The sequence below is a fragment of the Kogia breviceps genome, chromosome 11, assembly GCF_026419965.1.
Source record: "Kogia breviceps isolate mKogBre1 chromosome 11, mKogBre1 haplotype 1, whole genome shotgun sequence".
In the NCBI taxonomy this organism is placed as follows: domain Eukaryota; kingdom Metazoa; phylum Chordata; class Mammalia; order Artiodactyla; family Physeteridae; genus Kogia; species Kogia breviceps.
The window spans coordinates 67,876,468-67,900,025 of record NC_081320.1 but is presented as its reverse complement, the minus strand read 5'-3'; the positions used below and the strand labels follow the sequence as shown (position 1 = coordinate 67,900,025).

Below are 23,558 nucleotides of genomic sequence, written 5' to 3'. Positions count from 1 at the left end.
AAAATTAATCTGGGCCCAAACAAGTTACAGAACACATGGGAGGAATTACTGTCTCTTGGACCATGGATCTACCACTATCAGGCAGGTAATACTAAAGGCAGATAACTCTTACAAAAATTGCCTTCCAATACCGAAATGCACATCCACGTTTCCCTTAGAATTAGTTAAAGTGACTATGCTACCTCATTTAATGTTTTATAACTTATTTCTGATAACTATGAATAATTTTGGTAACTTGAAGTGACTCTCTTAAGGGCTAATCCTTATAGGAGCTGCAGGACTCTACTGGCAATACCAATCAGTTTGGTTTTCAGAACAGCTTTCAGTCACTCAGCCAATCCTAAAGTTGCCAGAAGAGTACAACAGGACCCTGAGAAGCATGTGATAGGTGACTGTTTCAAAAGCTGTACTGAACGTACTGACAAAGGGATTTGAAAACATATATACTACTTGGCTCAGCATCAAATGAAAGAATAGAAGGCTACATTAATGTCAAGATAATATGGCCTGTAATGACTATGTTTTGAATTTTTAATAGTTTTGGGGGTGTGAGGAAAAGAAAGAAATTACCTCTAGTCAAATACTTCGTATTTTGCACGTTCTTATGATTAATGACAAATTACCACAACCTGAAACTTTTCGGTATCTACAATAAGAAAAATTCATCAACATAATATAGTTTTAGAACCTACAGATTTAAAATATTTCTCTGGAAGGGACTAATTAAAACTTGTTTTTATAGGGCAGACTATCAGAGCAGACAGACCTTGACAAATAGAGAGCCCTGGAGAACTGCAAAGGGTTGTCCTCAGGCTTCAGCTAAGTACTAATAAGCAGCTTCGAGTGAAGAAACAATCTGAAGTCCAGGAAACTACCTGAGAACTTCCCAGAAGCTCAAAAAAAGACAATTGCCAGAACCCACACATGGAATTGTAATAGTTCACATTCCTAATAATCTCAAAATACATGGGCTAGCAGACAGAATTATCAGTATCAGGAGGATACTACCTTAATAGTAGGGCTTGACTAATTTAGTGGGAATAATCCTAGACTAAAGGCTGCTCTAGTCCTACCTAACAAGGCACAGAAGCAAGCACTAAGAAAACTGTTCCAAGTAACTTAAGACTGTCTCAGAACAAAGATCAAAAATATTTAGAGGAATTGAAAAAAAAATCCATATCCACCAGCATAAAATCCACATCTGGCATCCAATCAAATTATAAACAAGCACAAATGTATGATGCCTGAAAAAAAAATTAACAGAATTAGTAGGCAAGAACATCAAAACATCTATCATTAATATCTCCATTTAGAGAAGAAGGAAGAAAGAAGGATGAACATGATAAGGAGACATGGAAGATTAAAAAAAAAAATCTGAATTTCTAGAAATGAACAATATAACGTCTGTGATTCAACTACATCCTAGATGATCTCTGCTTCAGCCAGCCTCCACACTGCACAAGTTAGTCTACTTTCTTCAGAATAAAGGACAAGTTCCTTCATGTTTTAAAAAATATTTTACAATCTGATCCTAACCAACATCTCCAATCTCAATAAATACTTGTTGAATTAAAGGGAATGCTCAAAAACAATGGCAGAAACACAGAATATATAAGGCCTCGAAAATTAATTCAACAGTGCTAATCATGTGCCAGGTATTAATATCTACGTGCTGGAAACAGTGCAATAAACCAAACATGGAACTTATGTTCTAATAATCAAAATAGCTACCACAAAATCTGTTACAAAATAGGAGCAAAAAGATAAGCATGCCCTTATTTATTTATTTATTTATTTTTTAACATCTTTATTGGAGTATAATTGTTTTACAATAGTGTGTTAGTTTTTCCTTTACAACAAACTGAATCAGTTATACATATACATATGTTCCCATATCTCTTCCCTCTTGCATCACCCTCTCTCCCACCCTCCCTATCCCACCCCTCTAGGTGGTCACAAAGCACAGAGGTGATCTCCCTGTGCTATGCGGCAGCTTCCCACTAGCTATCTAATTTACATTTGATAGTGTATATATGTCCCTGCCACTCTCTCACTTCATCACAGCCCACCCTTCCCCCTCCCCATATCCTCAAGTCCATGCTCGGGTAAGTCTGTGTTTTATTCCCGTCCTACCACTAATCTCTTCATGACATTTTTTTCCCTTAGAGTCCATATATATGTGTTAGCATACGGTATTTGTTTTTCTCCTTCTGACTTACTTCACTCTGTATGACAGACTCCAGGTCCATCCACCTCATTATAAATAACTCAGTTTCATTTCTTTTTATGGCTGAGTAATATTCCATTGTATATATGTGCCACATCTTCTTTATCCATTCATCTGTTGATGGATACTTAGGTTGCTTCCATGTCCTGGCTATTGTAAATAGAGCTGCAGTGAACATTGTGGTACATGACTCTTTTTGAATTATGGTTTTCTCAGGGTATATGCCCAGTAGTGGGATTGCAGGGTCGTATGGTAGTTCTATTTGTAGTTTTTTAAGGAACCTCCATACTGTTCTCCATAGCGGCTGTATCAATTTACATTCCCACCAGCAGTGCAAGAGGGTTCCCTTTTCTCCACACCCTCTCCAGCATTTATTGTTTCTAGAGTTTTTGATGATGGCCAATCTGACCGGTGTGAGATGATATCTCATTGTAGTTTTGATTTGCATTTCTCTAATGATTAATGAGGTTGAGCATTCTTTCATGTGTTTGTTAGCAATCTGTATATCTTCTTTGGAGAAATGTCTATTTAGTTCTTCTGCCCATTTTTGGATTGGGTTGTTTGTTTTTTTGTTATTGAGCTGCATGAGTTGCTTATAAATTTTGGAAATTAATCCTTTGTCAGTTGCTTCATTTGCAAATATTTTCTCCCATTCTGAGGGTTGTCTTTTGGTCTTGTTTATGGTATCCTTTGCTGTGCAAAAGCTTTTAAGTTTCATTAGGTCCCATTTGTTTATTTTTGTTTTTATTTCCATTTCTCTAGGAGATGGGTCAAAAAGGATCTTGCTGTGATTTATGTCGTATAGTGTTCTGCCTATGTTTTCCTCTAAGAGTTTGATAGTGTCTGAGCATGCCCTTATTTAGAACATTTTATTTTTCCAAATTGCAGTGCATTAGGGTATCTAACTTCCCAGCCCACAATAAACAGAAACAGCAAATTATTTTAGTGTATGTAGGTTAAGGTTAAGTATACTGAAAGTTGTCAAGAGGGATAGTAAAAAAAAAAAAAAAAAAATCTTACAGCAAAGATGACACAAAATTAAAAAGTAGAAACAGAAAACAGAGCAACCAGACACACTTACTGGAAAGGTGAGCACCTCTCCATACTATAATCTTTAAGCCACTAAAAGCTCAATGACTGACCCAGGTATATATCAGAATATGCAATTAGGTTTTTTTCATCAAACTGAATCAACTTTATAGTCCAAATACTTTGTTTAAGAAGTCTAGGATTGGGCTTCCCTGGTGGCGCAATGGTTAAGAATCCACCTGCCAATGCAGGGGACACGGGTTCAAGCTCTGGTCCGGGAAACTCCCACATACCGTGGAGCAACCAAGCCTGTGCGCCACAACTACTGAAGCCCGCAGGCCTGGAGCCCCTGCTCCGCAACAAGAGTAGCCCCCGCTCGTCGCAACTATAGAAAGCCTGTGCTCAGCAACGAAGACCCAACGCAACCAAAAATAAATAAATAAATTTATTTTTTTAAAAAAAGAAGTCTAGGATTTGTGGAATATAACAACTGCCTTTCAAACTGACTATAAAAAAAATAATAAAGGTAAAGAAGGAAATACCCATGATCTGGAAGTTTATATGAAAAACTTGTTTTCAAGTCTTTTGTCAAGGACAATTATATGAAAAGTCACTATATTTCACTTCATAATGCATTATGGGTTCTTGTTTTAAAATCTGGCTCTACTAGCATTTTTATCTACTTGATTATGTGTTCTATATTTTTCAAACTTTATTTGTAAAGGCACAGACCTTGGTTTTTGTTTTTAACTTCAGGAAAATAGCAATTATTTAAATGTATGTAGGTGTATGAGAGGAGTGGAACTGTAGTGGCTAAATAAAGAATGGCAACAAGAATCCCTCCTACTTGTTCTATCTCTTCTTGCCTGCAGTGGAGGTTCCAGAGATGTCAACAGAAAACCTAGTGCTTCCATCAACAGTCTAAAAATTACTGGGATCAATATCAGAAGTCATTAACATTATAAACACAGAAAGAATGACAATATTAGAAACTCATCCTTTTGCAACCACCTCTGCTAACAACTGATTCAACAAGGACTACCAACAGCTACTATCACCACTGAGTGAAAGGTGCTAGGAAACAGGGTAGACACACTATCTCAAAGTATCACCCCACAGACGCCTTACTAATTACAAAGGAGATGAGGTTCCTTTGCAAGGAAGAGAAGTGGGGGTGACCAATGTGAGCAAATGATCAAAATTAGCTGATGGCACCAAAGTTGGACACCTGACATTATATTCCTTAAGAACTGCCAATCACCTATGAAATATACTTGCTAAAAATGTTCAATCTGAGTATGATCGTGAGGGAAAAATTAGGTAAACACAAAGTATGAGAGGGACATTCTATAGAGAAAGAAGCCTCGACTCTTTCCCCACCACCACCAAAAAAGTAAGGAATTATTTTTAAGAGAATAAAGAGATAGCAATCAAATACCATGCATGAACTTAACTGAATCATCAAAAAGTAAAACAGCTATAAAACAATTTTAGAACAGCTGGGACAATCTTAACACACACTATGTATATTTGTTGATATTATAGTATTGTTAATTTTTAGGAGTGATACTGGTATTGTGATTACATAAGATGATGACCTTATTCTTAAGACAGATACTGAAGGATCCAGTATCATGATGTCTACAACTTCAAGGAATTCGGCAAAAAAGGAGAAAAAGTGTATATATGTATATGTATATGTCCATATGTATATATTAGAGAAAAAGTGTATGAGAGAGAAAGCAAGTCAATATGGCAAAATATCAACAACTGGTGAATCTACATAAAGGGTATGTATTTCCTTTACCACTCTTTCAACTTGTCTTTATGTCTGAATATTTTCAAAACAACAAAATTGGGAGAAAAGGTCATTAACATTCCCTGAGCACACCGAGGAGGAGAGTAGTATTGCACTGAATAAAAGTCCTCTTGTAATTAAATGCTCAAAGTATAAATCAAATATACATGCAAATTTGTCTATAACTCCAACTCGCCATTTTCAAAGAGTGCTCTCTTTTTGTGAAACAAGACCTCTACCAAATCAGTATGAATTTCTTGGAATAGATGATAAAAAAAGGCAGCCTAAACTCACAACTACTTAGTAGGAAGAATAAAATAGATAAGGTTAATTCAGGTAACTATTATACTGGAAGATAAGAATATCTGTTTCTTTCCTCACACAGCAGGTCAAAAAGGAGAAATCAGTCTATATTCAGGCAAAGATTATATAAGGTGGATCATCTTACCTCTTAAAGCCTAGAATTAGGCTGCTTCTCAATGAAGCAAATGAGAAAGGCAATGTATTTGATTCCACTGCAAAAGAAAATAATCATCATAAAACCCCAGACCAAAACCAAAAACTTAAATTATCAATTTATTTGAAAGCACATTTATACCAATACCTTTCAATTTTCATCTGGGAAATACTATTTTAAAAATGGAAAAGTTTTCATACGAAGTTTATTAGAAATTGCATAAATATATATTGGCAATATAAGCTATCCTTTTAAAATACTTTACTTCATTTATATAAATCTACACAACTAATGAATTTATAAATATTCTTTTGTATAAATGGCAATAACTAATCTACCAGCATATACTCAGAGTCAGTCTGGTACACATACCAAGGCTGTATGTTACTGGACAACATGGCACTATGAAGGGAGAAACTGCAACTACCCTTTAAAGACAGAAGATGAGGCAGAAAGTTCTTTTCTGAGAGTGGTGTTAGATTCTGTTGAACCACTCACACTTCCTCATTCTATTTTCCACATGATCTTTGACCTGCATTCATGCAAGAGTGACAACCTAAAGTCATAATAACCTCTTTACCTCTGTTATGTAACTGATTTATACTGATCTTTCACTTTTCTGATGATTTGTTTGCTCTACCATTCATTTTGGTATTTAAGTCTACAGCCTTGTATGTTTCAGTGCTGACATTCTAAGCCTGATTTGCCTTAGTATAAGAATCAGGCCTGGGCTTCCCTGGTTGTGCAGTGGTTGAGAGTCCGCCTGCCGATGCAGAGGACACGGGTTTGTGCCCTGGTCCGGGAAGATCTTACATGCCATGTAGTGGCTAGGCCCGTGAGCCATGGCCACTGAGCCTGCGCTCCGCAACAGGAGAGGCCACAACAGTGAGGCCCGCGTAACGCAAAAAAGAAAAAAAAAGAATCAGGCCTTAATGCATAAGACCTGATTCTCCACATAACCCTTGCCATAATTGGCTTGGGACAGAATCACAGTAGGCATATCCTGAATTTATTTTTCCCTGTCACTATATTAAAATAGTGCCATGTTATAAGTAATTGTTTTAATCTTTTCAGTATATATGCAAAGTGGCTACTGAATGATTCAAGAGGGATGGAATTAGACAGGAACTCATAGTGGAGGCAAATTCTGAAGACAGAATTAATAAATACAGTTTAGGTAAAGATTAAGATAGCTGGTTAACTTAAAAAAAAAAAAAAAGAAATTCATGGGAAAAATCACAGTAGGTTTTAAGATTTGCTCATCTCCCTAAATATGAATAAAAATTTAACCCGCACACATAAGGAGAAATATTTTAGACCGACTATTAGATCCCTTGAACAGGAAGCATAAGTTTCTCAGGAGTTTCATGTGGCATTTAAAACTCTAAAAATCGTCTCTGAAATGAGCTGCATTTAGTCACTCAGGAATTTTAAAGTGGATACACCACATGCTTTCTGGTAACCTTTAACTTTGCTTGATCAAATTAATTTCCATGCCTACAAAATCAAGTGGGAAAATGTTTCTTACTACTCCACAAACTTGATCAAAATAAGCCATTTAATAAGTCAGGGGGATGGAATGTACAGCATGGTGACAACAGTTAATATTATATTTCATATGTGAAAGTTGTTGAGAGAGTAGATCTTTGAAACCCTCATCACAAGAAAAAAAAATTTCTGTAACCATGTATGTGGACGAATGTTAACCAGACTTACTGTGATGACCACTTTGCAATATACACAAATATTGAATAATTATGTTGTACACCTGAAACTAATACTGTATATCAATTGTACCTCAATTTTAAAAAAAAACAAGCCATTTACTTTTCTCTACTACCTGCCATTCCTTGTAGTAACCAAAAGTGCCTATCTATAAGCCGTCTACAGGGAATACCAGCAATTACAGAACTAACTACTCTTCAAATATCTGTGATTCAAAGGGTGAGGGAGCTGAAATCTTTAGTCTTTAAGTTCATGGCATTTTTCTTTTTCACATTTAATAAACAATTTCTTGGAAACTTACTTCTAAACTATTCAAATTAGTATTTTACAGAATATTATCAAGTTTTTATTCATTAAAAAGGTGACCAGAAACATCTCAGCAAGCTGGAAGGCTGCTGACAAAAAGCATCTAGTTTCCTTAGCAACAAACAAGTGTGAAAAAATTCAAGAGGTTGACAATGAAGTGGAATGGATGGTATGATAAAGGGAAAAGGCAGCTCTCATGTATCCACCTTATGCACCCAGATTCCTCAGCTAATGCTTCTCTGTTTTCATTTTGTCAGTATGGAAAATCTATATATTATACAGAGTAGAAGGCAAAATCAATACTCTCGGATAGCAGCCAGCATTAATACTCAAGCTTACACTCAAATAACTACACCCCTAACAGTCAACGCTTTCATACTGAACACGTCGCCTTTGCCTTTATAATAATACAATAAACTATTTTAAATAACTCAAACACAGGTAATATATACCAGTAATCTGGTTTTTACAAAGCTTCCACTTACACAATTTGAATATACGTTAATAAAATCTTAACTTTTAACATCTCAGTGGGCTAGAAATTGATGTTTGTATATTTATTTTTAATAGATATCTCTTTCACAAGATCTGAAACACTGTCAAGATAATGCCATAGATATGTTAAAAATTAAAATTAAAAAATGTCTAATTTATTAAAATTAAAACATAGTATAGTGGAAAAATAAGTTTAAGATTAGATGATCTTGGTTCTGACTCAATCACTAACTTTGGGCAAATCATTTAACATCTCTCTGCCTTTCTTCATCTATCAATGGAGGAAGTTTATTAACATGTGATGAACGTTGTAAAGCACCCTATCATTTATAAGTGTTTGGAAACATTTACTGTGTTTCTAATAATGAGGACTGGGAGATGGCTTCGTGTAACTTAGGATCATAATAAGCATTAGTTTAGAAAACACTTTCAAAAACAAGATCTCGTATGATTCTCGCAACTCCCACAAGTTAGACAGATAGGCAATACTATCCCATTTCATAAAATTGAAACAAAAGAACAATATGGATATTTGTTTCAGGTCCCATAATCAGCAGCTTAATTATAAATAGGACCCAAGTCCTCTGGGTCCCCAGTCCAACCTAACACCATGTTATCTCCAAGGTCCTATTAACTTTAAAGTTACTTCCAAATTATCTACAAGTTAAACTCACAAACTATCTTATAAGGCTAACTTAAATAAAACATATAAAAACTTCCTTGCTTTTGAGGAAAATACTTTGAACTACCTGAGGCAGGCAGTGAGGGCATGAACCACCCTGTATGCCCTCAAAAGTAACTGAAATTAACACCTGTCAAGCTTTCTTCTAATGCTGCATACTTACAAAATGATAAAATATAGTCTAAGTTTCCATTTCCTGCTTCAATTCTCAATTCAGCTTGAGAAAATATACTATCTTCATGTAGACATCCATTTTCCTAGGGATAAAGCATATTTCAATGATAATATACCTCAGCTAAAAATATTTTGATATGTCATTCAAATTTCCTGTTTTCCCATTTCTTTATATGACCGTATTCTGATAATCCTTCATTTAAAAAAAGATTGTTTTCTAAAATAACACAAATAAACTGAATAACCAAACTTCAGCAAAAGCTATGAGATACAGTCCCAACATCCCAAATTAAATGCTTATCTTCAAATTCAAATAATCTGTTATCCTTAAAGTGCCTTCCTTCTAGGAAGAGTTTACTATCGAAGACATTAGAACAATTCTCTAATTAACAACAAAATAAAAATTGAATGCTCTAATGATCTAAAATATTTTAAGACATATAATGAGGTAAAGATCAAATTTATTTTTATTTAACTCCAAATGGCTAATGACTTATCTCAACATCGTATTTAATAATTTAAGTATATGGGCTGAAATTTAGCCAAACATATTTACTGAACCACTTTATAATAATAGCACAATATTAAAAATTAATTAATCAATAATAAGAAATGAATAAAGATAAATTACAGTATATCCACACAATAAAACATCATATAAGCATAAACAATCATTTGTGGAATTACATACTATAATGTAAAGGTGCCAAGTGAAAAAAGTAGGTTTTGGGGAAATAAGAACATGTGGGAAAATTTCTTTTTTAAATATATTTTTTAACAGTAAAATATGTATAGCACAGTGTCAAAATACACTGTTAAATACTCAGGGAAGAAAGGTAAAGACACTCAAGACATAAACTCTCCCTTTAAGAGGACTGTAATTATGAAATCATTTCAAGGAAAGAAAAGAACACTCTAACAATATTAGAAAAATAAAGGCATTATGTGAATAACCACCTAGGAAACAGGTCTTCTGAACAAAATATTTCTTACGAAAATGTGTGGTACTCCGCCACGTTGTTCCTAATTGCATAGCACTTTATTCTGAAAATGGAAAGTGTAACCGTTGCTGACTCAGTACACTGGGTCAATTTTTCATATGCCCCATTATAATGCCTTAATTATTCTGGTGGGGACAGGAATTATCTGGCAGGAAAACAATGCTCTGGGGTCAAACAAAAGATTACTTAAGAAAAAAACCCAGAATAGTAAATATACTAAGAGTTTATTATGAAAATTCATATAAAAGTGAAAAGTAATATTCAAAAATGAAAGGTGCAGTTGCACTGTAGAGTGGGATTAAAGAGTGAAACTGTTTCATTTAAATTTTGTCTGATATTGGCATACTGTCTTTTCAACACACAAGAAAAATACTACTTTACCTTTATAAGACTTTTAAGTTTAGTAACTACAGATGCCAGACTTTCCTGTTGGTCCAGTGGGTAAGACTCCATACTCCCAATGCAGGGGGCCCAGGTTTGATCCCTGGTAGGGGAACTAGATCCCACACGCATGCTGCAACTAAGAGTTCACATGCCACAACTAAGAAGCCTGAATGCCACAATTAAAGATCCCACATGCCACAACTAAGACCTGGTGCAGCCAAAATAAATATTAAATAAATAAATATATATATTTTAAAAAACTACAGATGTTACACTAACCAATCTTTTTACAAAGCTTCAGAAAATTATATAGCAACATAACCATTTTAGTCCTCAGCTCAGTGACTTTTTTTTTTTGATTACCATGAAACGTTAGGGAGGGAAAATGTTCTTCAATTACGAAATTAAAACCACAGTTGTACTCACCTGCAAAATAGCACGAACTGACTTTACACTATCAAAGCATGGAAACACGTAATTTATGTATGTCTCCTGATCAGGAGTTACTCCTAGTTCATGCATTCCTTTGAGGACTTCAACTATACCTGTAAAATGAAATTTAGAAGCACAAAGATGAGGAACTTGGAATAAATTAACAAAAAATCAAAATTTTCAGTTCATTTACTTTCTGAATGTAGGGAAAGTACTCAGCATTTTGTTTATCTGAAAGAGAAAGAACAACACAACTGGATAATAAGATGATAAATGAAAAAATTTTATTGCTCCTTCCTTCATCTCTCCCTATTAATTCAGGAGAAAGTGCTAAGGAAATACCCTAGAAATTATAAGAAAAATGAAAACAAGCAAGATGCTTAGTAATTTCCAGTATCCCAAATGAACAGAGATCATAAAACAGCATTGCTATCACAGAGCAATATGGATTTACAAAATAAAACTTGACATGACTAAATACTGCAGCGAGAAGGGATTAGAGGAATGGGGTGAGAGGAGATCTTTCCAAGACAAAAGTGTTTTTAAGTTAAGCATTTATGAACACTTTTGTCTCAGGTATGGGACTCAGGTGGGATGGAATAGGCAGAGGATGGCTGCTTTTGTTATAAACTGTGCAGTATATTTGACTTGTAAAACTATGTATGATTTTTGAGTGATTACTTTGAAAAAAAATTTAAAATAAGTTTAAAAAAATATAAGCACTTACGTAAAGAATTCCCTAATTGTGACCAACTAGTGATTTCCTATTTCCTAATACAAGAACAAAAAATGAATAGAGAACAACTGATTCTAATGAATTAGTCTCATTATATTTTAAACTATAAAAGTCCTTTCTCTTCCCCCATTTGTAAAAATATCTTTTACTAACTTAATAGTACAGTTCATGTTTTCCAAAGCTACAGTTAGCTTTAAATAGTATAAACTGATTTAAATCAGACCAATTAATTCTAGAATATTGTCAAACTACTCAGGTATTACCTATTTTTTTTTTTTTTTTTTTTTTTTTTTTTGCGGTACACGGGCCTCTCACTGTTGTGGCCTCTCCCATTGCGGAGCACAGGCTCCAGACGCACAAGCTCCAGACGCACAGGCTTATGGGCCCAGCCGCTCCGCGGCATGTGGGATCCTCCCGGACCGGGGCACGAACCCGTGTCCCCTGTATCGGCAGGCAGATTCTCAACCACTGCACCACCAGGGAAGCCCGGTATTACCTATTTTTGACAGAGGCAGCAGTTTAATCAAAGAAAGGACTCACTTGTTTTCCTCTTTAAAATTTACTTCTTTAGCTTCATTACTTTCACAGTATTACAACTTCCCCTAAATGTCCCTATTTTTGCCCTATGGTATCATCTACAGAAAAATTATATTTCCATATATTTGTTAGGTAATACACTCTAATACAAAAACTTGACTGTAAATTCTCACTGAATACAGAAACATACAGGCAAGTCCAACTACATTATGAATATCTGCACAATTCTTTTAGATAAGATTTAAATTATGAATCAAAACATTTTAAACAGTTCATTATGTTTAAAATTACCTAATATCTTCAAAACCTTAGATAATTAGATATATTTTTCAAGATGTAAAAATAACAGAGGGAAAAATCCCTGAAAGACAAGGCATGTGCTTACTTATAAATTTAAGAGAACATGCATGTAGAGTTGGTCCATATAGCACACACAAGTCTAACAATAATTGTAAGCAAAATTTACAACTATTCCTCTAACAACTTCTTGGGAATTAGTACTAGTCACCTTCATATCTATCATAAAAATGGCAATCACACTGCGCTCTTCTTCATATGCAAAGATTACTAAGCACCTGACAGGAGGACATAGCTGCTTTTCTTTTCTTTTTAGCTGCTTTTCAATTACTAGTAGTAGACTTCTGCTAATCTAATGTCCTCAGTGTCCCTTCTGGCCAGTAATGACTGCTTTCATGACCATGGTTTAAAGTACGTAGCTAAATGTCTGATAAGACACTACAGTGAAGTGACAAAACAAAAACAGCTTTTGCAATTTAAAGAGACCTACCTTTCAACCCTGGTTCTTCCACTTAATGGCAGTGTAAATCTGAGCAAGTAACTCCACTTTTCTGAGCCACTATTTCTTCACTTACACGCTAGAAATGGCAGTATGCCAGCACCATGCCTTCTAGACACTGTAACACGTACCTTTGGGCTTGATCCGTCTACCCACCATCCACGAATTAATAAGCAAGGCAATACGAGTCAAGGCACTCAATAAATAGAACAATTTTCTGACCTATAAGAGTTCAATGCCTAGTGAATGGACAGAAGCAAAGTAACAAAAATTGTAAATACTACCCACAAGTACAGAAGAAATTCTGTGGTCTAGGCCTACAGGAAGATAGAAGACAACAGGAAAAACAGAACATACTGAACAAAAAGAATCGCAGTATTGCAACTCAGTTTAGATCAATATATCAGGTTCATATTAACAAGGCTTTCATTTCAGCCTATTGGGTGGGCAGGGAGAAGAGGGGTGTATACTTCTCTAAGCTGGAAATGCCTTTAGAAGTCCAATAATCTGTATTTTAACAGAAGTGTTAAAGTAAGCGATTTCTTCAAGATCAGAGACATTACTTGAAAAAGAAACCTTGTCTCCTAATTGTTGGCAGGTGCTTGTAATACTACAAAAATGCAAAAACCTACACTTTTCCCTCCAATCAGAAGGATGTGGGATCAAGTCATTTTGCATACAGGAATGATAATAAAGCTGCCTATTTACTTCTCAGGGTGGTCAATAAAACTAAAAAAAAAAAAAAAAAAAAAGTGTCAAACCCTAAAAATACCAAACAAATGTTAATAGTAACAGTGATTTAATTTTTTTAGCTGTCTTAAAATACCCTAATAATTTCTAAAATTTAGCATAAGGTAACTCTATTTCATTTTCTAATGTTTGAAAACAGGCCAACAAATTGATTGCAGATAGAAGATTCCTATTCCTATACAAACGCTTCCCCTCATCATCTATGCCTCAAATATATTTTATTCTCTTAATTCATTTTTCCAATGTTTTGCAGGGAGAGGAGTGCATTCTGCTGTTTAGATGACCTGGGTTGGTAGCATTTGTAACTTATGTATCTTTCCAACTGAAACTAAAGCAGGTTTAAGAAAACCTGGGTTCACACCATTGCTCAGCCAAGTTCAGTCACTCCCTCAAGCACTCTGAGGAAGCACACAAGGATATTCCCTTCAGTAACTATAGTTGGACAGGAAGAGGGAAACACTTCTCAATCAGGAGAAAGAAAGGTGATTGAACTGACATACCTACATACCTCCTCCTCAAAAATACAATTCATATTTCTTTTTAAAATAAAAGATTAAAATAATCATATATTAACTTAGATAAACGAGGATCCCAAACCTCTGTGAACTTAGAAAATCTAAACAATCTAGTAAAAATATTTCAAATGTAGGTACAAGAAAGTTTATGAATCTAAAGGAAAGTCTCCACTCAAAAAGTTTTATAAGAATTAAAGTAGTTCAAACTATTGGGAAAGATATATGGTTTTCCTGAACAAATTCCACCAACTAGGAGTGTTTACTCCACATAATTTTAGACTCTACCCAGAGCGCTCACTTTATGAGGAGGCAATTTCTTACTTTTTAAAAAGTATCATCTATTCAACCATTTCACTCAACTGGCATTTAGGTTTTCATACCAGCCCTTCCTTTTATATTTTACCTGTTTTATATTCTTATTTTCACATTTCCTAAATATACCAAGGGATGTAGATAATCCCTCAATCATTCTGCATTATTTCCTCTCACTTGGGCCAATTTGCTAAAATTCTAAGAGAGGACTTTTCCATTTGCACCTTTCCATTTGCACAATAGAGAAAATACTAGCAAGATAAGCCATGAGGAAATTATTATAAGAATCTTTTTTAAGGGTTGGTGATGGCCAAATTTGCAACAAGAAAAATTCTAGAATTCAATAGAAGTTTGATCATCCTATTGTTGAACACCTGGTTCAGTCTGATCTGACCTCTACATACCTTTCTTTGATTTCCTGAAGGGTTTTATTTATTCCTTATGAAACACTCCTCTACATCCTCCATCTCTGCAGCCATTATTTTCTTCTGTTAATTATTTATTTCTACCAGTTTATAATGACTTTCCCCAGACAAAAAACAAATTCACTGCACTAAAAAGAATCTTACTTTCTTATCTTACACTAAAGAAACTATATAGAATATATACAGCCATTTCCCTGTTACATGAAGAAAAGACTGTAGAATACATACTTGACGCAATTTCAGGACTTCCTGCAAAGGAGAAAGTACTTTTTAAAAACTGTAAAACAGCTGACAATCTCTTGTACTCTCAAGTTAACTTTCCAGCTTTCCTATTTTTCCAGTTAAAACCTTCACTGATTAGAAAACTTGGTACCACTTTTAAAATGTGTCCTTAATGCCAAAATTGATACCTAATTTTTAACCAATAGCTAAGAATTTTTATAAAACAAGTACAGCATATAAATAAGTATTTAAAACAGGAGGACAGAAATCCTAGTGCTAATCCCAGCACTACTGACAACTAGATGTGGAACCTAAGATCAGCCACTGAATCTCTCTGGGCTCTCAGTTCCTTCATTAATATAATGTGAGCTTTCAACAAGGCACCTTTGATTCTAAGAAAAAAATGGCTTCAAGATAAAGTCCTTTCTACTAGTTTGAGCTACAACTATGGAAAGAATTACCTGAATTCTTTCATGTTTACTAAGTAGTAAAAATGTAGTAACCAATTCAAGTCTAGATACCATGACAGGTTGAGAAAAGCAAATTTACCTGATGAATAAACAAACATTTCAACAGGAGTACCAAAAGTATTTTCATATCTGTGTATCGTGGACAATACTCACATGGCCAAAGATTTGCATGGAATGATGTAAACTTTCTGTGGTTCAAAAATACTAGGGTTAAAGGTTAACTCTTAGAGCTTTCAGAACTGGAAGATATGCAAAGAGTTAATCAACTAGCATATTGTTTTCACAAAAATTTTTCTAAAAAGGATTTAGAGACTTTTACAGCCAGAAACAATTAGGGAATACTTGTTTCACTATTTCCTTTAAACCAGAAAACAGCTATATATTTAAATAAAATTGCAATATGAAAGTCTGCTAAAAGCACTTTTTTTGTTGTTTGTGCATTTTGTTTGTCACCCAATGTCATACTAACAACTCTGCATCTCATTCTAAAGCACATTATACGGCGAGATAAAATGAAAAAGACCATTTTTTGTTTCCCCAAGGGGGAAGTACTTCTGTTAAAAGCATCTTTTTATGAGACTACTCTTTCTGAATTACCAATAATGCAAACCAAAGAATTAGATACTGTACTCTAAAATTTAATATTTGTTCAATTCTTATTCATATCCTATAGACATCCCATGTGTACAGGGAAAAGTATGCTAAATGCTTAAATGTACTTAAGAACCTCAAAGATTGAACATTTCTGTCCTTCAATCAGTTGGCTGTCAGGTCATGAGCATTCATTTTGCAATAAAAGTTTTCCTGCCTTTCCTATTATTTTAACTCAGCTCAGTTAAGAAGAAATAGACTGGTCCACAAAGAAAATGGTCTGATTGTATATATTGCATCTTTAATAAGGCTAGACTAATTTCAAACACTGTATGTATGTAAAATCAAGAACTAAAGAGTTTTTTGAAAAACTTAAAAATAATGAACTATTTAAAACCACAATCACAAGTGTGAATATCGAGATCAGAGATGAATTAAGAAATGAAATTAAGATGAAAGAAATCCATTATGTTTGTTTTTTAAACGTTTACCTAATACTTTACTATGACTTAATTCTATTTTCTCGTAAGATCTAATAAGCATGTTTTCCCAAATAATTCAATTAAATGTGTGTAGAAACTGTTATACTGGATATCTAAACCACTATTAAATCTGTAAAAGGTAAAACCTAACCTTGAACATTTTTCTCCTTCTGATGTCCAACTAGTAATGGCCAGAAATAATGAGTTCTGATAGGAAAACCTTCTTCCTTCAGAGCCTTCATTAGAGCTTCTGCCAAATCTGAAAGAGACACCATAAAATATTACAAAGCTACCTCAGTAAAACTTAATTACGTGAGTTTTAATTACGAGAATATAGTACCGATTTTTTTGGCTAGTAAAGCACACTGGAGTGTGAACTGGAAAGGAGATGTGTGCATCTGGGCTTCCTTTAACTTCTTACAGTAGTCTTTAAGCTTCTCTGCAGGCTAGAAAAGAAAGGCACCACATCAACTTAATCTGCAAATATTCTACCACTTTTGAGATAAAAAATTTGAACTTCTCACCCTCTTTCTATCCAACAATCTTCCAACACAAAAACAAAGTTCTCTTAATATTTATAGTTGGTCTAATCTCATAATATGTTCTCGTATTTTAAAGAATATTATTTCACTGCCGATTACACTGTCTACAAAGTAAAAACAGACTATGTAAATACCGTATTCATAGTCACACAGTGTCGTAAAAAGAAACTGCCAAAGTCACTCAGGCTGTCTTCCCTTGATATAGGACATGCTAATAAAATCTGCAATGCTGTATCTTCCAATTTTTCTGTGACTAAAAGCAAAATGAGGTTCATTGTATCTGGAAAGAAAACAAAGACATCTTTTGTTACTGGTTTGAACAATATTTCTACACTGCTACCAATATGAAAGACAAACTTATGAACTACAAATACCAAAAGGATTTATCTGCCTAAATAATAGTGAAACACTTCCAAATCAAAACATTCCCACGTATTCATTCACCCAAGTTTTTCAGTTTATTAAGCTGACTTTAAAAGAATCTTAAGTTCATCTACCACAATACCCTATTGTTAGAGAATGCCCTTTCCATCATGTAAAAATATTAATTCTTATTTTTAGAAAAATCATGAAAATAAAAATTGTAAAACTACCTGGAATATATCTTCTTTCATATGTAATTTTTTCCAAAATTTCTGAGACATATTGAGGATACCCAGCTTTACTGAAGCTAAAGATAATTTGCAATATATCACGATCCATAAGGTAAAGATCAGACTTCTCCACTTTCTCCAGGGTCTATAGACAGTTCCAGAAATTAGAAGAACAAGTTAGAAACAAGTTTTTTTTTTTATTAAAGCTAAATAAATTAAAATACCAAGATTTTAAAAAATTAGAAACATATAACATCTAAAGGTTTAAGACTTTTTATAAAACAGAAAAACATTCTATTCCAACAATAACTGTTACATCGACACCAAAGTACTGAACTATAGTAAAAATTCTCCTTCAAGACTGTCTTCAAGAGATATCTTTAAAAACAGATATAAACTACACTTTTCTGCATCATGCAAAATGTAGCAGTTTATACAAATGATTTTAAAGTATGTTTATTTATATAAGTCACACCTGTTTAACATGGTCAATGTCACCCTTCTCGGCATATGCATTCAACAGTGCTATGTATGTGTCTGGACCAGGCTCAATTCCAGCCTCTTTCATCACTGTGAGAATATTTTCTGCATTCTCCATATCTCTGTAAGTTAATTCAAAGAAAATAAAATGGATTACCATAATACTGCCAAATGTATCATTTAATCTAGAATGTATTACTTACGCTTATTAAAATTAAAATTCTTAAGTACCATTGAGAATCATAACATCAGAAAAGGATAAATACATATTAAACTGGTAACAGGTTTCTGAAATAATAAAGATCATAAACATCTCAAATTTTTATAGGTAACTTTTCCAAAAGAGAAATCAAATTAAATAATAATTACATAGCCATTAAATAACATGCCCTCTTTCACTTGGTATGTTGTGACTCAAATTTACCTTTTTAGGAAAGAATAACATTTAGTAAATTATTCTTCAGAAATAAAAATATTTTCCAGGTCACTAGCAGAGTAGTTAATAAACTTTATAAAGTCAGTTACTTTGGATCAAGTCCAATTTTTAAAACTGAAATCTTCAAATAAAAGTTTGATGAAACAGATAAATTAAAGAATAATTTACTTTAAGATATGCATGTTCTACCACACACACTCAAGATTTTTTTTGAGAGGGTAGATAAACATAGCTTAAAATTTTTCCACAATAATTTCTGTAATTTAAATCTCATTTGAGAATAAAACCTTAGGTAGAACATTACCCAGCTCTTGCATGCCCTGTAACAAGAGCACTGAATACTGCCTCTGTGACTGGAAGATCCTTAGTTTTCATAAATCCAAGAATCTTGCTGCAACGAAAGAGATATAAAAATACTTCTTGGAAATACACATGAAAAACACCTTTTACAACATGTGCACACAAAATTCCACTCCCTGAAGTTATATCAATAGTCTTGAAGTACTCTTGTTAAAAACAGTAGGTAAGTTTTAAAAATCTGATGGTTTCTTCTGTACTAATTAACCTTTAAAAAGCATAAAGTTTAATGATTCATTTTATTAAAAATGAGATTGTACATTTCAATTTATTCCTTATTTCCTAAAACCTCCATCCAAAAGTATTAATAAATTTTACATGAGCAGAGAAATGTCATAACTAATTTTATACAAATCACTGAAATAAAGAGAATATTATCAGTTTTATAAATGAATACAGTGTAAATGGTTAAGGACATTTACTTTTGGAAACAGCAATTAAAAAAAAAAAGTAAAGCCAGCTTTGTACCTCAACAATTTTAAACTTCTGCTCCAGTAAATGAAATTTTTAATTAAAATAGCAATTTTCAATTACATTTCCCCTTTTACAAAATTTTGTATTTTATCTAAGTCATATGACCAAATTTGCTAGGTTAAAATACTTCTGAAATAATTTTCATACTAAGTAGAAACTTAAAAAGAAGAATGAAAATATTCTAGGTTTACAAGACTTACAAATATGTTTGCTTAAACATATATTTATAGAATTACATACCTGGCACCTTCAATATCTCCCATATTACAATAAGCAGCAATCAACCTTTGGTATGTCACCTGTCAATGAAATGGGCCAGTTAATACTTCCTAAAAAATTATTTTTTCTGGGTAAAAATAAAAGTGGATATGACCAATAAACATTTATAATAGCAACTACTTACGCGATTTGGTTGAATGTTTGCTTTCTCCATTTTTTCCAAGAAGTCAGTTGGTGAAAATTTATACTCATTTTGAAGGTAGACTTTAAGCAAAGCATTATAGTGACTTACATCATACACAGTACCTACAAATGAAATTTAAATCAAATTTTTAGAAGAGCACTTAAAGTCATACCCTTTATCACAACTGAAATATGTGCACTTAAATGTAACAAACAAGGAGGGTAACATGATCACTTCAGTGTTACACCCCATATTTAGACGCACCTATATAGAAATCCTGCCAGAACAGAGGAAACTAGTATACAAGAGAGTAATTACTGAATTAATGGACAGTTACAAGTAACTGCCTATTCAAGGATTAAAAGTTCTCTTACTTATGAAGCATAGTATTCCCTTCCTGTTAGAAAATGCTGACAAGACCCCTGTATTTTCTTTTTTTTTAACATCTTTATTGGAGTATAACTGCTTTACAATGCTGTGTTACTTTCTGCTTTATAACAAAGTGAATCAGCTATTCATATACATATATCCCCATATCTCCTCCCTCTTGCGTCTCCCTCCCACCCACCCTATCCCACCCCTCTAGGTGGTCACAAAGCACCAAGCTCATCTCCCTGTGCTACGTGGCTGCTACCCACTATCTATTTTACATTTGGTAGTATATATAAGTCCATGCCAATCTCTCACTTCTTCCCAGCTTACCCTTCCCCCTCCCTGTGTCCTCAAGTCCATTCTCTACATCTATGTCTTTATTCCTGTCCTGCCCCTAGGTTCTTCAGAACCATTTTTTATTTTATTTTTTTAGATTCCATATATATGTGCTAGTATACAGTATTTATTTTTCTCTTTCTGACTTACTTCACTGTGTATGACAGTCTCTAGGTCCATCCACCTCAGTACAAATAACTCAATTTCGTTTCTTTTTATGGCTGAGTAATATTCCATTGTATATATGTGCCACATCTTCTTTATCCATTCATCTGTCAATGAACACTTAGGTTGCTTCCATGTCCTGGCTATTGTAAATAATGCTGTAGTGAACACTGTGGTACATGACTCTTTTTGAAGTATGGTTTTCTCAGGGCATATGCCCAGTAGTGGGATTGCTGGGTCGTATGGTAGTTCTATTTTTAGTTGTTTAAGGAACCGCCTCCCTACTGTTCTCCATAGTGGCTGTATCAATTTACATTCCCACCAACAGTGCAAGAGGGTTCCCTTTTCTCCACACTCTCTCCAGCATTCATTGTTTGTAGATTTTTTGATGATGGCCATTCTGACTGGTGTGGGGTGATACCTCATTGTAGTTTTGATTTGCATTTCTCTAATGATTAGTGATGTTGAGCATCTTTTCATGTGTTTGTTGGCAATCTGTATATCTTCTTTGGAGAAATGTCTAGTTAGATCTTCTGCCCATTTTTGGATTGGGTTGTTTGTATTTTTGATATTGAGCTGCATGAGCTGCTTGTAAATTTTGGAGATTAATCCTTTGTCAGTTGCTTCATTTGCAAATATTTTCTCCCATTCTGAGGGTTGTCTTTTCGTCTTGTTTATGGTTTCCTTTGCTGTGCAAAAAGCTTTTAAGTTTCATTAGGTCCCATTTGTTTATTGTTGTTTTTATTTCCATTTCTCTAGGAGGTGGGTCAAAAAGGATCTTGCTGTGATCTATGTCATAAGAGTGTCCTATGTTTTCCTCTAAGAGTTTTATAATAGTAAGACCCCTACATTTAAAGTGGCTGAAAGACTTTTCCTTATAAAGCAGTCCTTGCCACATTACAGATACCCTGAGATGGATGGATTGTGACTGCAGTTGTTATATACAGGTAGGACTGTACTAACAATTTTGCTTATTTACTAACCAGGCTACTCAGTGTTTGAAGGCTCCATTTCCACTCCATTTCCAGTTGCTGAACACCATTTCTAGCCTGCTATTGTTAATTACCTGTATTCCAATGCCCTTTGTTTTCTTTCTATGTTCATCTTGCCTAAGGCCATATCAATTAAGGTTACCACTCAGCCTTACTATACCAACACAACATGACAACTTGGTTACCATATCAATACAGTGCTAACATGTTTTACGGGAATTACATGTTTTGTCGGGAATTAAATTTTATATCTTTATTCAACTGCCTGTAGCTACACAGGCCTGTGGTGTCAGTTTGACATTCAAAGCAGTAGAGTCCTGTTCTATTAAATTAAAACTTGTTTTTAACCTTAGACATGTAGTGTATTTACTATGTTTCAGGCACTGTACTAAGTGCTCTGCATACAGAGGTTGAATTACTCTTCACAACAGCTTTCAGGAAGGTACTATTATCATCCCCATCTTACAGATTAGGAAAACTGACTCTTCCATTTACCCAAGGCCACAAGGCTAGTATGTGACCATAAATTTGAATGTAGGTAGTCTGCCTTGAGAGCCCAATCTCTTAACCATTGTAATACTTTATACAGGGCCTTATAGGGAACCATGTGCAAGTCCACATCTGTAATATAATTATGCAACAAGGTTACCATGTAGTGTCTGAGAACTTTCAAAAAACCATCAACTCAAGCTGAACTCTAACAATGGCTGGCTATAGCTCTAAGGCTGAGGAAGTTACATTCTATAATTTTATAAAGGTATTTACACTAGTGTGCTGGAAAAGCTCAGGAAACTGCTAAAAATCCAGATGAGTAACATCTATTCTGGATTTTCATACAGATTTAAGTCAAGATCAATGTTAACATAACTCAACTGGGTTTCATTTCTTTATTTCTGCCACACTGACATGGTTCTACAAATGACAAAAACGTTTCTGTGAACTTCAGTAAAAATTTTATCCCCATATTTACTATTATGTCTAGTTAATTTCATGGGTCATTTCTTGAAGAATAGAGAATTTTTTAAAAATCCATAGTGTATCTTTCATAGAGTGAATTAAAGTCTTTAACTAAAATTTAAATTAAAAACTCAAAAGTTTAGGGACATAATCCTAAAATACCTTACTTTAATAATCAAAAGCTATATAATAGCATTTCCTTATGTACCTTACCATATACCCTTATACCTCTAATATTATCTCATGGCTCTGGGTCTGCTGTCCATTACTTTTAATGTTTTAATATTATGTTCTTGTTCAATCTCGTTATGTAATAATTTTGTAAATTATCATCCACTTACATTTATCTTATACTTATTTTGTTCAAACTTGAAAGAATATACTAAAATATTACTATTTTAGATAAAAGCCAGGTTTCTTACTAGATTAGTGCTCATCCATTGGTGTATTTTGGATAATTATTCTCTCCTCCATGTATTACTTTGTGCTTGCCCACAGTAAAAGTTACCTGCCACTTTTCTGTCATCTCACAGGGCTTTTTATGTGGTTATGTTAATTAGCTTGGCATTTTAATGTTCAAGAAAAATATGGTGTCATCTGAAAACTTTAAGATGTCATTATATAGTTCCCTTCATTAAGATTACATAAACACATTAAATACGGACCTGCCCTAATACCAATACTTAAAAACATGTTTGCACATTTTTGTTCAGAGTAGTTTTTAACCCTCCCTACCTCTGTCTCTAAACCAGAGTTCTAGTGATCAAGGTTTTCTGCAATCCCAAATAGATTAACAGCCTTTGTAAGAAATAGTTTTCTAAAAAAATTACATCTATCTTTTTCCAAAAGTGATTATTATCTTAGAGAACTTTCTTTTTTTTTTTTTTTTTGCAGTACGCGGGCCT

General features: G+C 33.9%; 1 protein-coding gene across 1 annotated transcript in view; it reads right to left on the bottom strand.

Moving 5' to 3' along the window:
* Positions 1–23,558, bottom strand: part of LRPPRC (leucine rich pentatricopeptide repeat containing) — a 108,398-nt gene that overhangs the window by 66,380 nt on the left and 18,460 nt on the right. The window contains exons 4-14 of the mRNA XM_059079400.2: positions 19,832–19,953; positions 19,669–19,727; positions 18,902–18,988; positions 18,157–18,283; positions 17,682–17,826; positions 17,223–17,368; positions 16,887–16,992; positions 16,698–16,805; positions 10,705–10,823; positions 8,883–8,976; positions 5,503–5,569 (exon numbers count right to left, since the gene is read on the bottom strand). Of these exons, the coding sequence (XP_058935383.1) occupies positions 5,503–5,569; positions 8,883–8,976; positions 10,705–10,823; positions 16,698–16,805; positions 16,887–16,992; positions 17,223–17,368; positions 17,682–17,826; positions 18,157–18,283; positions 18,902–18,988; positions 19,669–19,727; positions 19,832–19,953 (1,180 nt within the window). The remainder of the gene's footprint in view (positions 1–5,502; positions 5,570–8,882; positions 8,977–10,704; positions 10,824–16,697; positions 16,806–16,886; positions 16,993–17,222; positions 17,369–17,681; positions 17,827–18,156; positions 18,284–18,901; positions 18,989–19,668; positions 19,728–19,831; positions 19,954–23,558) is intronic.